We start from the raw sequence: 21,803 nt of genomic DNA on the forward strand, positions 1-21,803 counted from the left end.
TCTCATTAATGGGTGATGAACGAGGTGTTTTCGGGCGGTCCGTCTGTCCGCTTGGACTCAGTCATGCGCTAATTATGACAAAATTTCACCCAAATGTCAAGACAAGGCAGCTTTATTTGTACAGCATTTTTTATATAACATGGCGATTCAAAGTGCTTCACAGAGCAATAAAGTATAAAAACATAATAAAGGATACAGATTAACAATGAAAGATAAAAGGTCAAATTGAACACTCAAATATTTACTTTTTTTTAAAAATATAAAAAAATCATTAAAAATAGCAAAAGTGCAGGTGGGGGTGCAAAAAAAAAAAAAAAGATTTAAAATTATTTTAAATCAAGTTTAAAATAAGTTTGCAGTCATTACCGCTTGGAATAGACAGTGTAAAAAAAGGAACATTTTTATTAATTCATATTTGGTTTATTTGCTCATTTCTGTGTGTACTTCTGTGTACTTTCCAAAAACAACAAAAAGTCTTTATGCATTTTTTCTTTACACTTCCTCACATCCTGTGAACAAACAGGAGCAGGAAGAAGAAAAACTCATAAAACCTGCCCTTTTCTTCCGTACATTTTTAACTTTGAGTTAAAAGTGGTCTGAGTCATCTCTTGAATTTTCATCTGGGACGTTATTTCAGATTATTGTTTTGTTTAACTCTTTGGACGGTCAGTAGGCCGGCCCCGGGTGTCCTTCGGGTCCTCAAAGGTTCATATGTCACAGGCGTGTCAGAGATATATTTGGGCGCTGACATGCAGAGTGATTTATAGACAAGCAGCGGGATTTTAAAATCACTTCTCTGAGTGACAGGTAGCCAGTGTGAGGATTTCAGAGCCAGAGCAATGTGGTCATATTTCCTTGTTTTTGTCAGGAAAGTTGGTCCCAGACTCCCTGTTGAGTTGGGCGTACGTTGAAAATAGTCCCCTGCCACCCTCGATTGTTTGAGAGGTGATTAAGGCCCTGGTATGATTGGTATTTAGAAGTTGATTTGTCAGAAATCAGACATGATAGTGTCATAAAATTTAAAACTCAGCAAAGAGAAGATGCTGACATCTCTTTGGGCAGCACTGATGGTGCCCACGTCATTTTCTGCAGTACAGAGCATGTGTTGATATTTATTTATACCCATAAACCTGCTCTACTGAGAATTGAAACCCCTTCTTCTTTGAAAAAGCATTTAATGGCACGGCTGCGCAGCTCTGCAGCACGGCGAGTGGTTAAGAGTGGGCAGGTTTACATTGACGCTCGTTTATCACATGTACCATCTTTTGGAGGAACCATGCACCCGTGTGTGGTTTCCTTACGGTAAACAAAGCATCAACTCGCTTACACTGGCTTATTTCTGCAACTTCATCAATTCTTCAGCCACACGTATTGCATATCTTAACAAGTGGTTAACAAGTGGTTTAAATGGAGGTGGTAAAGAAGCACATCGCTGTCGTTTTGACGTGATGCCTAACTCGCCTTCGACTATCAACTAACTTCAGTATGGTATATTATGGTGGAAGTTGATATAGGTGTTAATAAGTGCTGTGTTTGATTCCGAGCATCGCTTTTACCTACATCCTCATAAGTTAATATGTTTAATTAACACACTCATTAAACTTAAGAAGCTCTACAAGAATATGATAAATAGCAGCCAGCTGTCTCTATTCTATGCAGGATGAAAAATGACATTAGTACAAATAAATAATATGCTAAAATAAATATGAAAATAAATGAATGAAATAATAAATAAATGCTGAATTAAATGTTTAAATAAATGCAGCAATAAATAAAAATGGAAAACAGTAAATAAATGTATAAATAGATTTGGAAATAAATGTTTAAATAAATACAGAAATGAATAAAATAATAAGTAAATAATAGATTGTAAATAAATAAATATATATATATGCATGGATAAATAAAACAATGCATAGAAAAAAATGGAAATTACAAAAAATTAATAATTTAAATTAATAATAATACATGTTGAAATGAATATTGAAATGTGATAAATGCATAAATACAACAATCAATAAATGGTAAAATGAATAGATGACTTCATAGATAAATAAAACGTAAATATAGAAATAAATAAGTAAATATATATGGAAATTAATAATAAAAAGACACGTTGAAATAAATAGATAAATGCACAGATAAATATAATGATCAAATGTTGAAATAAATATGGAAATAAGTAGATAGATGCAGATTAATAAAATAATAAATCAATACATTTTGAAATAAATAGATAAATAAATAAATATGGAAATAAGTGAAAAAAATTGTTGATGTAATAGGTAAATAAATACATAAAGGCATAGACAAATACATGTTTAAATACATATGGAAGTAAATAGATGAAGGCAAAATAAATAAAAGAAATGTTGAAAAAATATTTAAAATCTTAATAAATAATAAAAGTTGGTAATTATAACAGGAAATAAATATTTTACATTTATTTACACATCTTTGTACAACTATATGTATTTATCTAATTCTTTTTTAAACAAGGCAGGAGGTCCTAAACTCTGCATTCATTTATTTATGAATTTATTTACTTATTTATTGATTCTTATGTCATGTTTTGTCCTTACTAGTACAAGAGAAACATATGGCTCTGCAATAAATCATATTCCTGTGGAGCTTAAAAAGGTCAATTCACAGGAAGTCCTCACATAACACCACCACCACCTTATGTTAAACCATAATACATAAAAGAAAATGAACAAAACTTAGTATGATAATATTTTTTAGTTTATCTATTAAAATGGCATTTATTTTATTTAGACTATTTTTTCTGTAGTTTATAACACTATACTTTGTATATTGACAATGGCGAGTGTTTTAGTTTTGTTTAGCGGTGAGAAACGAGAGGGATGTCGCTCAGCGAGAGATTTGAAACTTTCACATTAACCATGAAAACAAAACTAGCTGAGGTGAGTAAAAAATGTACACAGACATGCATGTAAACTTCATTCACATATGTTTTTATTCAGTGCACATATAAAAAGTGACATCATAACTTAAGTGAGTTTTTTTACAGATAAAAAAAATGCAGCTCAGAAGAGTTTATAAAGATATTTACAAAGCATACAAAAAATTCAGTAAATTTAGATTTTTTTTTCCTTTTTACATTTATGTACAATATTACAGTCGGCAAAGTTTTATGCCTCTACGACTACAACGTAATTTCCCTGTACTTTGAAGCCCACACAGTCTGATGTCAGGGCTTTGCTGCTGTGTGGAACAAGATCATATCAGCGCTTTTTCACAAGAAAAACAGATTCGTATCATTTCATGGGGAACTTTCTCCCACAAGAAAGACATTATTTAAAGTGGTGATAGACACATTTACGAAGTGAATTTTAATTGTGTTATGTAATGGCTGCAGATAAATGACACCATCTGTGTTTAGATCGGTTCCCAAAAGACTGTTTCATTGCTGTTTTGCTGCGAGGGCAGCGCTGTTTACTTCCTGTCAGCTGCCAAGGAAACAAGAGAAGGAAAGGTTATGCCGTCTTTGGCAGCGTTTGAATTTTGCCGTGGTGCCAGAGTTTTTCGAACCCACTATGAAGACGAAGATAGTGGAATCCCACATGCAGAGTGAGAATAAAATTTAAACAAACGGCGGGTATTTTCCCAAAAAGTAATGTTTTATATTATAAAAACGTTTTATGTAAAAAAAACAAAACAACTAACCCTATATCATCACAATCATTTTTGTCAGCTCATGTTAATTTTTTCTTCAGTTTGTAAAATTGTTCTTAAATTTAATTCCAATAGTTTCTGAAAATTTGAAATCTAACCTGCCTTAAGCTGTAGGAACCCTGAAAGCGCTAAACTGGAAGTAACTGCCCCTGTTGGCGAAATTCTCAACTGCGTCTACTCTGTTCTGACGGTGCCGAAGCAGAGTGGAAGATTTTGGTAATTTCACACACAGAAGTTGAACTTTTTTTCGCTCCATGCGGCACTGAGCAACTTTCATGGGAATAACTGTGCTCCGCCTCTGATGCTGCATCCAATTCGCTTTATACATCCATAGCTCCTTCTATAAGGCGGGAATTTCCCGCCGTTATCCCGACTTGCCGCTCTGAGGGGAGCGGAGTTGAGGGGACAGAGTTGTCATTGCTTCATCGGAGGTGTAACAGCATTGAAATGATGTCTGTATAAACGGGACAACTGTCAGGACAGGGTCAGGGCGGCACAGGTGGGACGTTTTGGTTACGTGTAACGTATCTGACCCACCTTTAGAGATTTAAAAAGTAGATGGCCACTAATTCAAAAAAAATAAGAGGAGCAACAGAAAATGTCCACGAATTGGAAAATGATGAGATTCGGAAGCTGCACCCTCCGAGTTGAGGACGCCATATAAACAGGGGCTCTTAATGATTGTTAATGCCATGTTATTATTGTTTAAAAAGGGCTGCTGACGTGTTTGTTATATGTCCCACTAGAGGCCGCTGCTGTTGTGTTAATTGCCACCCCTCTTGCTTCCGCTATACCGACACGCTGTCTAAAATCTCACACTGGAGCAGCATGATGCTGCTGTTGTTGCGGCTCTACAGCACAGTCTCTGTGTCAAAAGGGGCTCACTGGAACAACCGAAATAACTGTGGAAACTCTTGGTAGTTGCTAGACTCTGAAGAAAACAGAAAGCGATCCGTCTTTGCAACAGCTGCGCCAACAATAATATTATCCTTGACGCTTTGGCAACACTGCTCACCTGACAATCATGCCAATAAAGCAGATTGAAATTGAAATTAATACCACTTGGAAATGTGAGAAGGCAGAAGTTGTCTGTTTCCACTTAAAATTTTTGTCCACGACCTACAGCATATCGCTGATATTCTGCGTTACACCAAGAAGGCGTCAACAAACCTCCACTGTCTGCTTTATGGCCGTTAGTCATTCATCATGTGTCACTACATGTGTTAAGGAGGACCTCCAAAGCTGCAAACCGCTCTGCACATCCCTCCGTATGACGTCCTCAGTGCGTCTCCAGGCCACGGAGCCTCTGATCTGGGCCGAGGGGGACCTCTACCCAGCGCTGCTGCTGACCAAAACTCACATGGCAGAAATTACATGGGTTTGGCAGCAGGTTTTGGGTGTGGATGCTCCGTGTTTGTAACAACATGTCATTATGTGCTACACAGGGAAAGGAGATAAGGGCAAACCTCATGCTTGAGACTTGCACACTGTAAAATCTGACCTGTTGGTTTTACTTTAAAAAAAAAAAGACTTAAATACTTAGAATTGAATTACATTTACTTAATTTAAGTTTATTATTAATTTAAAGACGCCTTTCCCAAGTATTTAAACCTTTGAAACCAAATTGGTTTTTTTTTTTGGTTTGATTTTTTTCAAAAACATTGGAATTAAGGCAAGGAGCAACTTGGGTAAGAAATGTTCCACAGATTGCAAGAATTTAATAGACTTTGAAAAAATATTTTTAAAAAGCTAGGGGAAAAAATTATATATAAGTGATCAGAATTTCAGATTTGAAATTATGTTGCAAAATTTGTATAATTCTTGAGCACTTTTTCTGTGTCATTTCCTTGAGACTTTTTTAAAACTTTTTTAAAAAATAATTTCCAATGTTTTTCAAGAAATCAGTGTTTAAAAGGGTTTTGTAAATACAGCTGAAGATTTCTAGTAATATTTAAATTACTTTTTAAGACAATCGGTTTCCAGGATTACTTTAAGTAATATCAACTTGTCGTCTGTTGACGTCTGCACAGTCTTTGGTTTCATTGCATGTGGAAAAAGATAAAATGAAATGACTTTTTTTAATACTGTTCAGCGACTAAAAAAATAAAAGTAAGAACTATTTTTTTCCACAAGAAACCTACACTGTAAACTCACAAGCTCATCTTACTTTTAGAAATCTAAGAAACCGATTGCCTTGATTATAGTAAATATAACTATTAGTTTAGATTAATGTTTATACTAATAGTTAAGTTTACTTAAAGTTTTAAATAAATTTTGTGAAGTTGCTGTAACTTAAAAATGACGCGAGAACTCACTTGTTTTTTTTTTCTAAGTGTTAGCAACTTAAGTTTTTAAGTGAACTAAGTTAGCTTGACTTAGCTTTTTTTTTAATCAAACAGCATGACTTTGGGCCTTGTTGAAATCCTAAAACAAAGACAAGGATATTATCTGAATATTATTATTTTTTAGATTTTTTTTATAAGGCTTAAAGTGGATTTGCTTTGATTGTATAATTTTGTTTGTTTCCATGAACACTGGTCTTGTCTCAAGATACTCAAAATAATCCTGCATTTTTTGTTTTGCTTACTTAGTTCGTCAAACGCATCAGTTTCCTACGAACACCTGTTAAATCAGACTAACTTGGTTTGATTAAGTCGCTGTCACTAAGAAAAAACAAGTTAATTTCACTCGCCATTTTTAAATTGAGTACATCAAAATTGTTAGTAAACCTAACAAAAAAACAAAGTAAACATAACGCGAGAAAAGGCATGTTTACTTTTTCGTGGCGATCGGTCGCCGATACTTTTTAAATGTTTAAATAAGATCAACTCGTCAGATTTCACAGTGGACTTTTGAGGCTCTGACACTTCAGTTTTTCATGATAATGAACTTTAAAAATTATTGTCTTTCTCCCAATTTGAGCATTGATCACGTGCATCGAGCTCAATCCGTTCATGCCAAAAACTTGGGCAGAGTGCAACGTAAACCTTCAGTTCCTGTCGTACACTCGACTGGAGCACACATGCAGCTCAGATCTGAGACGAGCAAGTCTTTAGTGCGAGTTCTCGTTCTCAGCGTGTCATGTTTTGGACATCCGGGGGTAAATTGCTTTGATGGTCGAGGGTGTAAAGTTTCCGGAGGACACGGTCGTCTCCACTCCCTCCAGTCTGTGAGAGGGTCCATCCGCCTTACTGGTGCTGCACTCCAGGAAGGGCATCCCGATCTTCTTCACCTGCCCGTCCTTCGTCAGGAGGCAGGGTCGGCAGAGCAGCCGGAGGATCGCCCGCCTCATGTCCTTGCTGGTCAGCGTGTAGATGATCGGGTTGAGGAGGGAGTTGAACATGGCGATGCCGAGGAAATAGTCCGCCTTGAGGAGCACGCCGCAGCTCTTGGCTGGACAGAAGAAGTCCAGCAGGAGGAGGATGAAGAGCGGCAGCCAGCACATGATGAAGACGCCCAGGACGATGGTGACGGTCTTCAACAGCGCCATGTACTTCTGGGACTTTCGGTAGAGGCCTTTGCGCTGCGGGACCGAAGCGAGGCGCTGGGTGTTGGACTTCACGATGCGGAAGATTCGCACGTACAGCACCACGATGGACATGAGGATGGCGCTGAAGATGGTGATGCAGAAGAGGATGTAGCTCTTGGCGTAGAGCGGGAGCACGGTGGAGCACTGATCAAGCTGGCCCATGCAGTTCCAGCCGAGGACGGGGAGGACGCCAAGGAACACGGATAACACCCAGCTCGCTCCGATCAGTGCAAACATCCGCCCCTGTTTGTCCCCTTGATACGGCTTCATCCTCACCATCGTGACATGGCGCTCAATGGCGATGGCGAGCAGACTGATGACCGAAGCGGCCAGCATGATGAACACGCCGCCCTCCCTCAGGAACCAAAGCACCGGGGTCATGTTTAAAGTGTTGGCGCCGGATGTTATGATGTTCACCATGTAGGTAAAGCCTGCGAGCAGGTCCGAGAGCGTCAGGTTGCCCAGTAGGTAGTACATGGGCATGTGGAACTTCTTGTTCTTCCAGATCGCCAAAAGCACCACGGCGTTCTCCATGACGATCAGCAGGCACACCAGCAGAAACGCGATGGCCTCCGATGTGAGTCCTTCCTTGTACTTGTTCTCTTGCAGTTTTCCCGTGTAGTTGTAGTGCGTCAAGATGACCGCGTTACTCTGGTACTCGTGAAACATCCTGAGCAGGTTCCTCGTGGCGGGGGTTATGGGGATGGCGGACGGGGCTACAGCAGCGTAAGCAGCATGGAAAGACTCTGTGGCCATTTTTGGCGCTTCCACTCGAAGATGCTTTTTCTTTTCGTCACCTTTTTCTGATTTTAAGATTAGATCCACAGACCAAGCGTCATGAAGTCCTCCGGCTGTGCATTCTCTCTGAAAGCTTGAAAAGACAGAAGCAGTTGTTTCTTTTGATGCTATCAAGTAGGATATCCTGTGGTTGAAGAATTTTCCTCCCCAGAAAAATCACACGTTTTCAATGCCGAGCCGAGCACTAGGGGGCGACGAGAGTCAGCCTGCATTTAAAAAAAAAAAAAAAAAACGAGGAGAGGGGGGTTAGTATTGATGATGCAAAATAAACATGATCATTATCAACAGGAAAAAAGGAAATTGATTTAGAGATCCCTCTCCAATTAATCCCCAGAATACATACAGATAATTACACATAATAGCGATCATATCTACGTAATTAATGAGGGGGAAAGCCTCCAGTATGGAAGAGGACTTCTTGTAGTATGAATAAAAAGGACAAAAAAAAAAAGTTTACAATGGGATTAAAATATGGAACACTTTCTAAATCAAAACCAGAGTTTTGAAACATTTTCCTTATTCCTTAAAAGAAGCTGTTTTTTAATTTGTTTTTTTTATTTTTTATTTTTTATTTTTTTTAATCTAAACCCATTTTTTTACAGTGTTGGACAGTGTTGGAGACAAAACAAATACTAATCGACTCGCATAAATAGCTATATATAAGCTGTATGACAATAATCATCATAAATACACATGTTTTAAAGTATGCAAACCTGTTAATTTAACTCGTACAGACAATAAAACTGATGCATGTTTGCACCATGGTAATCAGAATAAACACGCATATATCTTCATAAATACGCATGTTAAGAATTCAATCCGGCAAATTTAACTCGTACATGCAATTACACTAAACTTATTGGTTGATGACCGAACAGACTGGTTGATATAATGACATAACTAATGGAAACTATCTTGCATCTTGCATGTATGTGTGTGTGAATCATAATGATCTGAATAAATACGCATATTTATGCTTAAATGCGCACGAATTAATGTATCCAAACCGGCAAATTTAACTCCTGCACACAATTTGACAGAACTCCTCGGTTAGTAGGTGGGCTTACAGGTTAATATAGGGACACAACAAATGAAAACTATCTCACATCTTGTGTGGATCGTAGTTACCTTTAAAATTACGCACGTACATGCGTAAATACGCACGGATTAAAGACCAAATTTAACACATACAGACAATTAGATTTAACTTATTGGTCAATAATTTCTTTACAAGTTTTTACTGACATGCACGCACTAGCAAAATATGTATAACGTCATAACTGTCCACATTATTGATAGTGCAAGAGTTAGAAATTACAGCTAACATAGTTAAGTTACTACAAATGTACCACCGAGCAGTTTAGACGCGTTTTACGCATCTTATCGGGCTCACATGGCAAAAAACGCAACTTTTTTAACAACTTAAACTTTTCCACGCACCTGTGAAACCGTGTAAATATCCAGAGAAGCTTCAGCTGAAATGATCCCAGAGAGAGAGAGAGGAGGAGACGACGGGTTCAACCGACCAGCGACATGCGAGTGTGATGTGGGAACGGAGCGCGGGGCAGGACTCAACACGCAGTGGGTTGGTCTCTAATGTTTGTGCCCTTCAACGATTTCCCTCCCTCCTCCGCCTGACCCCGATTTTTTTTTTTCATCTGATTTGCCCTGCGGAGGCATCAGAGCTCGGTGACAAATTATATGTTTTTGGTTGCAACAACTGAAGAGGAAGAAAGTGAGATTTTTCACCTCATGGTGCAGTTTGCCCTCAGGTGCTCCCACGCTACTGAAAAATGTTGCCAGCAAATGTAGCTCTCATGTTTGCATTCAATCAGCTTTTGAAGTGTAATTACTGATGCAGATCATCGCAGCTCAATGTTGCTCTGCAGGTTTGACAGATTCTGTGGAAATCTCTTTCTCCCACAGTCAGAAACACTCTAAACTAAAACCACAAGTTAATTTGTTAGAGGAAAAACTGTAATTTGTGAGGCAGGTGCGGCTGACTCTCTTCTGCAGGCCAGAAACCCCAGATTCCAGAAAATAACTTGCAGATAGGCGTCATCTGTAATTATCTTTGAGTTCACACATCAAGAAAAAAAAATTACATTTTTGGCCTTTGTGACATTTATAGAAATGTTTCCCCCTCTGGGCATGTTTTAAGACTTTCAAAAACCCCAGCTTTGAATAATTTGTGTACAAAAACTTTTAATTATCTTGTCAATAATGCTAAAATTACATTTGCTCGTCCCTCATGGTGAAAAAAAACAATTTATGAAAATTTTCATTTCAAACAGCTGGACACAAGATGTGTCTTCTTCATTGAAAAGTGAATTCTCAGTGTGTGTGTGTGTGTGTGTGTGTGTGTGTGTGTGTGTATGTATGTATGTGTAGGTTCACTGGAGGCTGCACGTTTTCACATCACACTTGTCTAATTTGCATATTGAACCACAGCTAGTTTCTATAGTTGTCACAACCTGACGCTCACAAATTCAGGTGTCAAATTTGAGCAACAAAACCTGATTGTTGCCAGAAGAAAATTGTGGTATTGTAGGTTTCTACAAACCGCAGATATCACATTTGTGCATTTAATACATATCATATCGATGTTGTTAATGTGATTTTGTATATAAGCTCACTTTGTCACTGGATGTTGGAGGGGATTGTGGAAAGTGTGACATGTAGGCAAGATGCCTGCCAAGCTACAGACCTCTGTTTGAGACCAACAACAAAACTATTTTTGTTTTTAATTAGCGAGTCATTGCTGCATTTCAAACACCTTTAGCCACCAAACGTGTATTTTTAGCTCTTTTTACACAGAGATTGTGTTATAGAGCCGCCACAAAGTCCCCTTTCACAGCGCCTCTGCAGTTTTACACAGAACTAAACTAATGCGAAACATGCCAATAACTATCACCTGCCGTCTCTGTTATACGGCGGCAGATCTCGTCCTGTGTAAGGAGGGTAAGGAGCTCCTGGACTTCATTGTTTTCCTAATTTTTGGACATTTATAGCCAGTGTTAGCCGCTAACGCAAAACACATCATCAAAACGTCACACCCGTCCTGCCGGCTGGTCATTTTATACAGACGCAGTTTCAGCACTCTTATTACTTCCGGAAAACTCCGTCCTCTCATCATACAATCTCACCTTTTTATACATAATATGAGGCAGAAAAACGTCGTTATATTCCCGCCTTGAACAGGCAATGTAAAAGGGGCTTTTTAGCGACCTATCAATGTTTTTCGGCTGGCTATAGTGCCACCAAAAGCTTTTTTTTTTCGAACATGAAAGGCCTTTCCAGCTGTTATTGTGTAAGTATTTTAAGCCAAAACATGATCTTTACCCAAACGTAGTTTACCAAAGCATCGCTGAAACGTAAAGACATGTAAAGTTTAAATGTGTTGGCTTCATAATTCTTTACAAATGTAGCATTTCAGGTAATTTGCAGAAATGTAAAACGCCAACATTTATTCTGCTGATTTGTTTTGACAAACTAAATTATTCTTCTCATATTTTCCAAATTGTTGAGCTAGTTTAAAGAAAGGAAAAGCTCCTCAGGGCCTTACAAATGTAACGTATATGTGGTTTGCCAGCATATTTTTCTGTCAGTTTTTTTTATATACCTTCAATATTTCAATATCATCAAATGAATAACTAAAGGAGATCATATTGTTTTAAACACGTTTTCAAAAAAGTGTCAGTTTTATCAAACTTGATTTTTAGGTAAAGTAACACAAAACAGTTTTTTAGAGGAGACTTTAACATGCTCTCACTCTGAATCAGAGTTATTATCTGACTTCCTTCTTCTGTTGTGAAAAGTGCTAAACAAATTAAGATTACTAATGATTTAAATCACCCTTTATATCTTATCACACCTGAATTCCCTCTCACATCAGCAAACACAGCTGGAGATAAAGATCCAGATCCCTACAGTCTTATCACCAAATCCATTATTTCTTTACCTGCAGGCTTTAGATAAAAAACTTTCCATGAGCAGTTTTTGAGATGACTCATTGATTAGTCACAGAGGGTATTTAGTTAATTTGTTAATCATTTCAGTAATTTAACCTGCTCTGGCTCCAGCGTTTCCATAAAAAAACGTAGAGGGAATTTCAAGGATTTTCCAGAAATGTATTAAAGAAAATGAAACTCAAAGCACATTTCCATACATGTGACATTGCTGGGATCTTGCTGGCAGAACGGCGGGGAAATTACGTAAGTTGAGGGTGGGCGAGCGAAGGCTGGACTGGTCCTTTTCTCTAAACAGGAAGCTGCCTCATTGTGCCTCGAAATGTGAGGGATATCCTTGAGAAAAAACACAGATGAGGTCAGTGGTAGGAACTGACACAGAGGGGAGCTGAGAGTGACGTCCAGCAAACACTCAGAGCGAATAATTAAAGACTTACTCATTTCCACTGAAAGGTTTTACTAATTGTGTTCAGCAGATGAAGAAGCCGGCTCATTTTATTGAGCGTCTGCTGTTTCCTGGAGGTCCGAAAAAAAAAAACCCTCTGTGACCCAACAAAGACCGGTTTTGTCTTTTATAGATGCAGACAGGAGATCTTTAGAGGGAGATATCAGGTCAACAGTATATGACGCATAGAAGCGATAGACATCATCGGAAAGAAGAAAACATGCTCAAACAGCTCAGCGTGGTGTGTTGAACCAACCTAATCAACACAGTCAGTGTTGGCATTGTACGTTTCTGCAAACCACGTTTGGATATGTTACATGTGAATATTGTTATGTCATAGATACAAACTACCTGTTAGGTTTAGGCACAAAAATACTTGGTTATGTTTAGGAAAAGATGATGTTTGGCTTAAAATACCTGGTTTTAATGGCACAAGCTCAGATGGAAACACAGAAATGTCTCTATAAAACACAGCAGTCGCTTTCTGTGGCACTATATCTTGGCAGGGAACTCAGTTATGTCTTGGTAAAAAAATAAAAAATAAATAAAAAAAAACTTTCTTAACACTATCCCCACTAGAAATGCAGCTATGTTATGGTTAAGAAATAAAAATAAATTTTAAAAAATCACTTTTCGTAGCACCGTCCCGCAACATCTTGGTAAAATTCCTGCACCGAATGCAGCAATGTTTTAGTGAAAAAACAGCAGCTTTGTGTCACTGTCCCTGCAGGGAATGCAGCAATGTCTTGGTAAAAAAAACAGCCATTTTTTCATGGCACTACCTGGCAGTAAACCCAGCGATGTCGCGGTAAAAAACAAACGCTTGCTTTGCTCTGTCCTCACTGGAAATGTAGCAATGTTTCGATTTTTTAAAAAAAAGGAAAAAAACTTCTTGTTGCGCCATCTTAAGGAGAAACATAGCCATGTCTTTGTAAAAAATGGCCGCTTTTTGTTGCGCTATCTCAGCAGTAATGTGTTGGTAAAAAAAAAAACAACAAAAAAAAGCCTTTTGCTATACTACTGACTGGAAATGCAGCAATATCTTGTAACAACAAACCATGTTTTTGTGGCACTGTCCAAAGAATGCAGCGATGTCGCTGTCTCGGGTTATTTACATTTTGTCCAATAAAACTAAATATGTGGCAAATTCTCTAATGTGCGGACCTCAAACTAGTGATTAAGGAGAAATGTGGACTCAGGCTGCACCAGCTGGGAACCAATCATTTGGAGTGTTTGTAAAGGAGTGTTATATTTAACTTTCGTTTTGAAATAGTGATTTTCTTCAAGAGAATACCTCTAATTTTAGCTCCTCTCAGCACACCTGCTGGTCTCTAAGTGTCTCCTGGTCGAGTGTTTCTCCTGACTCATCCTGTCCCTCCGCTCCCTCAGGCCTACCCAAGCGAGTCTAATTTGCTCCTCTGACAGCCGAGCAGCAGTTAACCCCCCGCTGTGACCCCGTGAGGAGCTCTCAGCATGCCGCCTCTGATTAGTTAACACACAAAGACCTGACAGCAGGACTCTCTGCTCTGTCTTTTCTTCCCTCCCTCAGCGGGAATCTGCTCTGTCTTCGTCCCTCAGGACACAGAGGAGTGACCAGGCGGGACCCACCCAGACGTCTCAGCGCCTGCGGGGGGGTGGAGGCCTCTCTGTATTCAGTATGCTCTGTCCGACTCTCTGGCTCGGGGTGATTTTTCCTGTGACGTTAATGCGCTCGCAGAGAGGAAGTTAAGTCAGTCCTGCTTTTGTGGTGATAGTCCGCTTTAGATTTACTGCAGCTTGTGTTGTCTCCTTCACTCGTCTGGCTGCTGTTTGTCGCAGACTGATGCGATGTTTGAGTAAATAACTATAAACGTTTCTCTCTGTTTTTGCACAAAGAAAAGCTTTAGCAACATTGGTTTCTCACATTGAAAAACTCAGCTCTGAAAGCCGTCGCGCGCTTCTGCTCCGAGGTGTCACTGGTGCTCCATAAGATGCAGAATCACACCTCAGAATGAGCTTCTCACCTCTCGCTTAACAGCTCGAAGCACACGGCCTCTCTAGTTAAAGTTATATCACAAAGACAACAGAGAAAAGTCACACCTTTCTAATTCAGGCAATCAGTTGTTAATGCTTTTTGGACTTTTGAATATAGAGTCGGGGTTTGCTTTCAGTCAGACGCTGTCAGCCGAGCTGGCAGTAAGTCACACATCTGCACGGTTGTAAGTGTTAATCTTCATGTTACTGCTGTGAGAATCAAGCACATCGAAAGTCCCAATATTTCAGACGTGATAAGTGCAGTTACGTTAAATTCTGATGATCTATCGAAGCAAAAGGCCTCTCTCAGTCTGTGCTCTTGTGGACTTGTGAAATGTCATCAGTCGCAGCCCAAGTGCCGTTCCAGTTCAAAGTCTGCGTCCAGCCAAGTTCGGTCCGGCTGTCCGGATGTGGTCTTGCTCTGTCTTCTTACAATCACATCAGATTTTACTTATATAGCACCTTTCAAGCAAATCGAATGCAACTCAAAGTGCTTTACAGTTTCATTTAAGGGACAAAAATAAGAACAATATATGAATTAAGCAAAAACAGATCTTAAAGAAGTAAGAAAGATACAATTTTGATGTTAAGACACTAAATAAAAGCCGGACTAAAAAGATAAGCTTTTAGTTTATGTTTTTAAGTGTCAATATTTGCAGCTCCTCTCAGATCCTCGAGCAGGCTGTTCATGCATTTTTGGGGCGTAATGGCTAAAAGCCGAATCACCATTACATCAAGGATGCTTCAGGATGTGACTTGTGTGGACTTGGGACAGCCATGTATCCCATAATGCATAGCAGACGCTGTAATTTTTCAAAATTACTAATTGCAGTTTCGCAGAATGCCGCTTTACGATTGTGGTTGTTTAAATTTCAAATCTGTGGCAGATTTATCAAGTTAGAGCATATTAAAAATTTGCATCCACATTTTTTACTTTCTTCAGGTTTTCAGTTTCAGATATCTGAAATTTTGTTTACCTACATCCACAAGTCTAAACTTTTTACTGTCATTGGCTTTTTATATGAGGGCTGTGGATCTAGAAACACTCAAAATATATATAAATATGTTCATATTATTCATAATAATGATTGATAGGATACACACACGTACATATTTGTGTATTTATGAATGATAACAAAAGGAGGAAAGGTTTTGTTTAAAACATATTTCGTTTTATTAACACTACAGTGACGATATTTAATGTAGACACGTTGGTTATATTAAGCAGGCTGCTGTTCCAGCTGCACAATGACCGTACTGTGTCCGTCCGTCGAGCTTGCCGAGTTTGAACTTCCAAGTCTGAACTTGGCGAACTTGGTATCGAGAAAGGGTCCTTAAACAAGGATTATGTAGATATAGACGGCTCCAAGGTAACGAAAACACAACAATTGCTATTTTCAGGTGATTACACACTAAAGAAAACATACTTATTATATTATATTCACTTTCTGACAATATTTCCTGTAAATTCTACACACTGGACCCTTTAAGTCAAAGTCTTTATACGAGTTAGTCAAGCAAGTCTCATTTCCTCAAATATGTAACTTGAATCTGACTGAAGTCGAGTCATGTGGCTCGTGCTACGCCGGCTGCAGTCGAACTTCTTTATGTCACCTGCAGAGTCTTGAAGAGGGAACATTCAGAATGAGGTGATAACCATAAACTAGCGATGTCGTTTCTCAGTTAGAAAGTGTTGAGTTTGATCCTCTGACAGCAAAGGTGAACCTGAGGTCAGGGTTTCTGTTTGTGTGTTATCCTTGGTGATCAGAAAAAAAAGCTACTCCAGAGTCCTTTTTTTAAAAAAAAATAGAGGAAAACACAGGAACTTTAATGCAATGTCCAGTGCTGTTGTGGCTGCCAGAGATTTATGGGAATCCTAGAAATAGCCGGCCTTTTGTTGCTTTTCTGCCACACTGCTTCATGTGCAGCTGTGCCGGGCAGCGACCTCGCTCTCAGCTCCTAATAAGGGGAAATGGGAAGAACATACGTTATATGTTGGATGTGTTTCTTTTCCATTGCTTCCACGCTGTACGCTGTGTTTGTGTCGGGCCGGCTCACTGTACCTGACTCTGCCCGCTGTAGTCTCCAGTCTCCAGCTGCTCTGTCTGCATGTCTGTTGTGCCTCCTTTTCTTATCCAACAGCACTCAGTGCCTCGCGTCGTCAAAGCATTCAAATTCAGATCAGATTGCAGCCTTAAAGACTGTTTGCTCCACCGTTTCTCCTGCTTCTCATTTAACTGTGTTTTCTCTATCATGCAAAAATGGCTGTAAAAAGTGACATTTACATTCAGTCTGCTTTATGTAGTGCATCTGTGGAACGTGCAATGTGCAAAAAAAGCTGCAATTAGGGGGTAAAAACTCTGCTGGAAAAACAACCAAAGGTCCCCAAAAAACACCTAGATTTGAGGGCTCAAAGGTTGCTGGAAAAACAGCGATGGGTCCCTAAAAGCATGTCTGGGGGCTAAAAATGCCATTTGAAAGAAACTCATAGTTTGCATAAAGAATACCACCAACATTTGGGAGGATAAAAATCTGCTGGAAAAACAGCCATGGGTCCCTAAAAACTGTCAGAACTGAGGGAAAAAAGCTGCAGGAAAAACATCCATGTCTGGGGGCTTAAAGCACGTTGGAAATACAGCCACATTTCTCCCAGAAATACCCATTTTGGGGGCCAAAAAAACGCTGAAAAAAATTGCAATGGGATCCTAAAAACAGCCACGTTTTGGGGATAAAAAAAGACGCTAGAAAAACAGCAGAGGGGCCTGAAAAACAGCCATGAATAAGGAATAAAAAGCTGCTTAGAAATAGCCATGGTTGGCTAAAAAACCCTCATGTTTAGGGTCTAAAATGATGTCAGAACATCACTGACAGACCCTTAAAAACACTCACATTTGGGGACTAAACCAGCGCTGGAAAAACAGTGCCCGGCCCCTAAAAAAATCCCACATTTGGGGGCTTAGAGGCTGCTGGAAAACATTGAGGGGCTCCAAAAAGACAGCTAAATTTTGGGGCTAAAAAGCCACTGGAGAAGGAGCGACAGTTCGCTGTAAAAAGTGACATTTACATACAATATGCTTTATGCTGCGGGTCTTCAGAGCTCTTTTAGTGTTTTTCTCTGATCCAGGCTTCATGTTTTTACAAGGAAAACGCACTTAGAGGTTTTTGTTTGTTTCGAAGCCAGATAGTCTTTATTGGGAGACTTTGCACAAAAATGCCCCCATTTTATTTTCTCCTGATTTACACAAAGATGTTTTTTTTTTTTAATCCGCTCCCAAGTATTTTTCATAAGAAAGCGGAAAAGCTTTGTTGGTTGAAGTGGCTAAAGTCAGAGAGATTTTCTGGTACAAATAAACACAGGAAGAGGCTGCCATTCGGGAGCATTTTGATTAGACTTAAACCGAGTGTATGTGAGTGTCAGTTGTGTCTATATGCAAACACAAACATCCTCGTTTCCTCTGTGAACCTCTCAGCCGTTCTCACTGTGTCTGAGCTCCGGCAGCCGTGCACTTTCCATACTGCACATAAGTGATTGTTTAGCTATTTTCTGCTTATCCATGACTTTGTCCCAGCTCACTTACACATGTGTTTATTAGAATCCACCATGGCATCATTGAAACTGGATCCCTCAGTTTTGCAGAGCTGTGTTTTAGGTTGACCGCTGAGCTCTCTTGGCCCGCAAAGAGAGGAAATCAAGTTTGTATTTGTTATTAAAGGAAGACGGTTCAGTCAGCGTTGTTGGCATCAAGTGATCGACCTCATTAGTCAAGAAGCCACCGGTTCTACCCTTTGAGTTTTCACTTCAGTGCTTTAGTCACATTCACTGGCATGAAACTTTGTTTTTGTGTTTTTGTTTGTGGTGACTCTTTGTACGGCCCTCAGGAGCTTTTCCTTTCTTTAAACTAGTTCAACAATTTGGAAAATATGAGATCAATACCATCTGTCCAACCCAATAAGGCATAAATGTTGGCATTTTAGGTTTCAGCAAATCACAGAAAAGTTACATTTGTACATTAGTATGCAGCCGATGCATTTTTAACTTTACGTTTCTTCACATTTCAACAACTCTTTGGCTAACGTGTGATTAGGTCTAGGCACAAAAAAGCACTTGGTTGTGGTTAGTAGTATCATGTTTCATTTTGAAATCCAGGTACTTTTGGGGAGCATAATCTCTGCTGAAAACACAGCAATGTCTCAGTAAAAAAAAACAATCACTTTGGCACTAAAAGATGCTATTTGGGGGATAAAAAGCTAGAAAAACAGTGACGTTCCCTAAAAAACAAACACCCATGTTTGGAAGCTAAACAGTGATGGGAAGATAAAATCAGCCAAATTTGGAACCTAAAAAAAGCCGCTGGAAAAACAATGAGCGGTCCGCTAAGAAGCACCCATATTTGGGGGCTAATCAGCTGTGGGTAGCTAAAAAAAAAAAATTGGGGTCTAAACTGTCACGTCACCTGAAAACAGCCGTGTTTGGGAGCTAAAAAAGTCGCTGGAAAAACAGTGTGGGGTCCCTAAAAAACACCCATGTTGGGGGCCTAAACAGCTACAGGTCGCTAAAAACAAGCAACATTTGGTGGCTAGAAAGTCACATGTGGCCTAAAAAACATCTACATTTAGGGGATAAAAGGCTGCTGGGAAAACACTGACCGGTCCCTAAAAAACACCCGTGTTTGGGTACTGAACAGCCATGGGTCGCTGAAAAACAGACACATTTTGTGGCTAAAAAAGCCGCTGGAAAATCAACCACAGTTGTTTAAAGTCAGCCACCTTTGGGGGCATATAGCCAGTGGAAATGCTGTGATTACTCGCTAAAAAACAGCAGATTTTGTCGTTTGTTGGTCTTGAACTCTTGTCTCCAGCTTGGCCCACCCTGCCATCCGCTCCACCTCCCAGTTATATGAAGTTAGCAACCAAAAATACGTCACTTCAGAAATGTCGATATAATAAGTACATGACAGATGCAAATGTGAAGGATTCGTGGTTTGCATAAACATACAATGCCAACATTTTCTTCCGGAGAATTTCTCTCAATATTAAACTATTCTTTTAAATATAAAGCTTCACTGTGTTTGTCTGCAGAGACTTTAAGAAGTTTCTGCTCCCGGCTAAGCGGTAGTCTGCCTCTTAACGGTCCACAAAATCTAAAATAAGTAGCTTCATTTTTAGCTCCCAGATATGAGAACGTTATCAATGTTCTCATCAAAATTTCTGCCAGAAAACAAATAAGCATATCTCTCAAAATGTTGACTTCCCCTGAAGTTGCCTGTTTGGTGCTTATCTGTGTTTTGTCATGCATATTCTGGAGAAACAAGTCATATTCAGCAGCTGACAGAGCGCCAGTGATGACGGCTGCAGTCCTCTTCTTCTCCAAACCATGCAGGCTTTGTTTCACCCAATGTTGGGCTCCGTTTTTCAGACGTTTTGGTCTCTCCGTCTCCACATTCCCACATTTTAACATTTCACCCTCCACCCTTCACCCTCTCCCCATCCTGCATTCACTGATAAACCCCAAAAAGGCTCCATGGGTCAACCTCAATAAAGAGCCATTCTTTCCTAATAAGGTTCCTCTGTGAGAGTAAAAACTCCCTCATGTCACAAGATCAGTTACAAAACCAAACTGGGTAAAGTCGAAGATGTATGATGATCAATCTGAAAGCTTTTAAGGTTTGACATCGAGAGATTTCCAAAGTGACGACATCCTCTACAGCAGGGGACACTTTGATTAGGGGCCACTGTTTCACAATGACAGGAGGCCAGGGGCCAGTCACAGCAGTCCCATACATGCTTCTAGGATTTTAGGGTGTAGGATTTTAAGACATTTCTCAGATTTTGGAATCTTTCGAGGGTTTCAGGGCATTTCTCGGATTTTAGGGCGTTTGTAGGATTTTTGGACATTTCCAGGATTGTAGGACATTTCTAGGATTTTGGGACATTTGAAGGATTTTAGGTCATATCTAGGATTTTAAGTACATTTTTAGGATTTTATGACATTTCTAGGATTGTAGAAAATTTCTTCTCACTTCTAGGACTTTAGGACATTTCCTGGACTTTTGGACGTGTCTTCGATTTCAGATTGTTTCTAGGATTTTGGGATATTCCTTGGGTTTTAGGACATTTCTCAGATTTTGGTACATTTGAAGGATTTTAGGTCATATGACATTTCTAGGATTATAGAAAATTTCTTGGATTTTAGAACACTTCTAGGACTTTTGAACATTTCTTGGACTTTTGGACATGTCTTTGATTTTAGAATGTTTCTAGGATTTTGGGATATACCTTGGGTTTTAGGACATTTCTCAGATTTTGGACATTTCAAGGATTTTTGAATGTTTTTTGGGGTTTAATAACATTTCTAGGATTCTAGGATTTAGGGACATTTCCAGGATTTTAGGTAATATCTAGGATTTAGGGTGTGTTTGGGATTTTAGAACATTTTTAGGATTTTTGGATGGATGTTTTTCGGACCTTAGGGGTGTTTCTTGGACCTTAGGACAGGCTTGGCGAGGACCTCTATTGGGGTTATTTTCATGCTATTTTATGCACTCTGGCACCTTACGTACACTAAAAGTAAGAAAACAATCCCCAGTGTGAATCACTTTATTTTTATTATGAACTGAGTAATGCTTTGCGGGCCCACCTGGCACCCTATTGGGGACCAGATTTAACTTGCGGGCCGTGAGTTGAGTATCACTGCTCAACAGAGGCTGTCGTTTACATTTCACTGGCTGCTATGCAGTGGTCAATGACAGGATACATCATGCTTTCATACATATGTACTTTTTTCCACATTAGCTGCTCGGGGGGTGAGATGTGAACGGGCAGTTTTATGAAAGCTTGTTTTGTTCATACAGCCGCGGTTTGGGATGAGTTCATCTTGGAGGACAGAATGGAAGAAAGAGTAAAAGAGCATTCCCACGTCGGGGAAGGGAAGGGGTAGGCGGGAGGAGGGCGGGGGAGGGATGTGTGACAGGCTGCATGGTCGGGGTGAGTCATGAGAATTAGTAACCGGCCTCTGTGAGATTTATTCAAACTTCTTCAATTACTGACACGCCAAAAAACCCACCAGCACTCTCTGTCGGGGGTCGGATTCTGGGAAGAGCGCGGAGGGAGCGTGGGCCTTTAACACGGGGGAATAAAGTCATAAACAGCTCCTTTTGTGTGGTGATGATGTTGGGGGAAATCCACATCTCGTTCTGGGATCAATCTTTGTTCTTTGTCAGAGTTTCAGGTAACTTGTGATGCAACTTAGAGAGGATATAACATGGGATTCATCGGATGTCCTGTTCTTCTTGTGTTTGTTTGAGCGCCAAAACCACATTCTCTGGGTTTTATTAGCAGCTTTTCCCATCACAAA

The 21,803-nt window shown here is 39.5% G+C and overlaps 1 protein-coding gene across 1 annotated transcript; it reads right to left on the minus strand.

Moving 5' to 3' along the window:
- Positions 1-5,440: 5,440 nt before the first annotated feature.
- Positions 5,441-9,600, minus strand: s1pr5a (sphingosine-1-phosphate receptor 5a). Its single transcript, XM_042505733.1, has 2 exons — positions 9,464-9,600; positions 5,441-8,229 (listed from the first exon to the last, which is right to left on the minus strand). Exon 2 carries the CDS (start codon positions 7,979-7,981, stop codon positions 6,776-6,778), a length of 1,206 nt encoding a protein of 401 aa, XP_042361667.1. The 5' UTR covers positions 7,982-8,229; positions 9,464-9,600; the 3' UTR covers positions 5,441-6,775.
- Positions 9,601-21,803: the final 12,203 nt, after the last annotated feature.

The sequence above is a fragment of the Plectropomus leopardus genome, chromosome 17, assembly GCF_008729295.1.
Source record: "Plectropomus leopardus isolate mb chromosome 17, YSFRI_Pleo_2.0, whole genome shotgun sequence".
In the NCBI taxonomy this organism is placed as follows: domain Eukaryota; kingdom Metazoa; phylum Chordata; class Actinopteri; order Perciformes; family Serranidae; genus Plectropomus; species Plectropomus leopardus.

Coding starts and splice junctions, on each gene's coding strand:
- s1pr5a (XM_042505733.1), bottom strand. CDS start 7,981: ATGGCCACAGAGTCTTTCCATGCTGCTTACGCTGCTGTAGCCCCGTCC.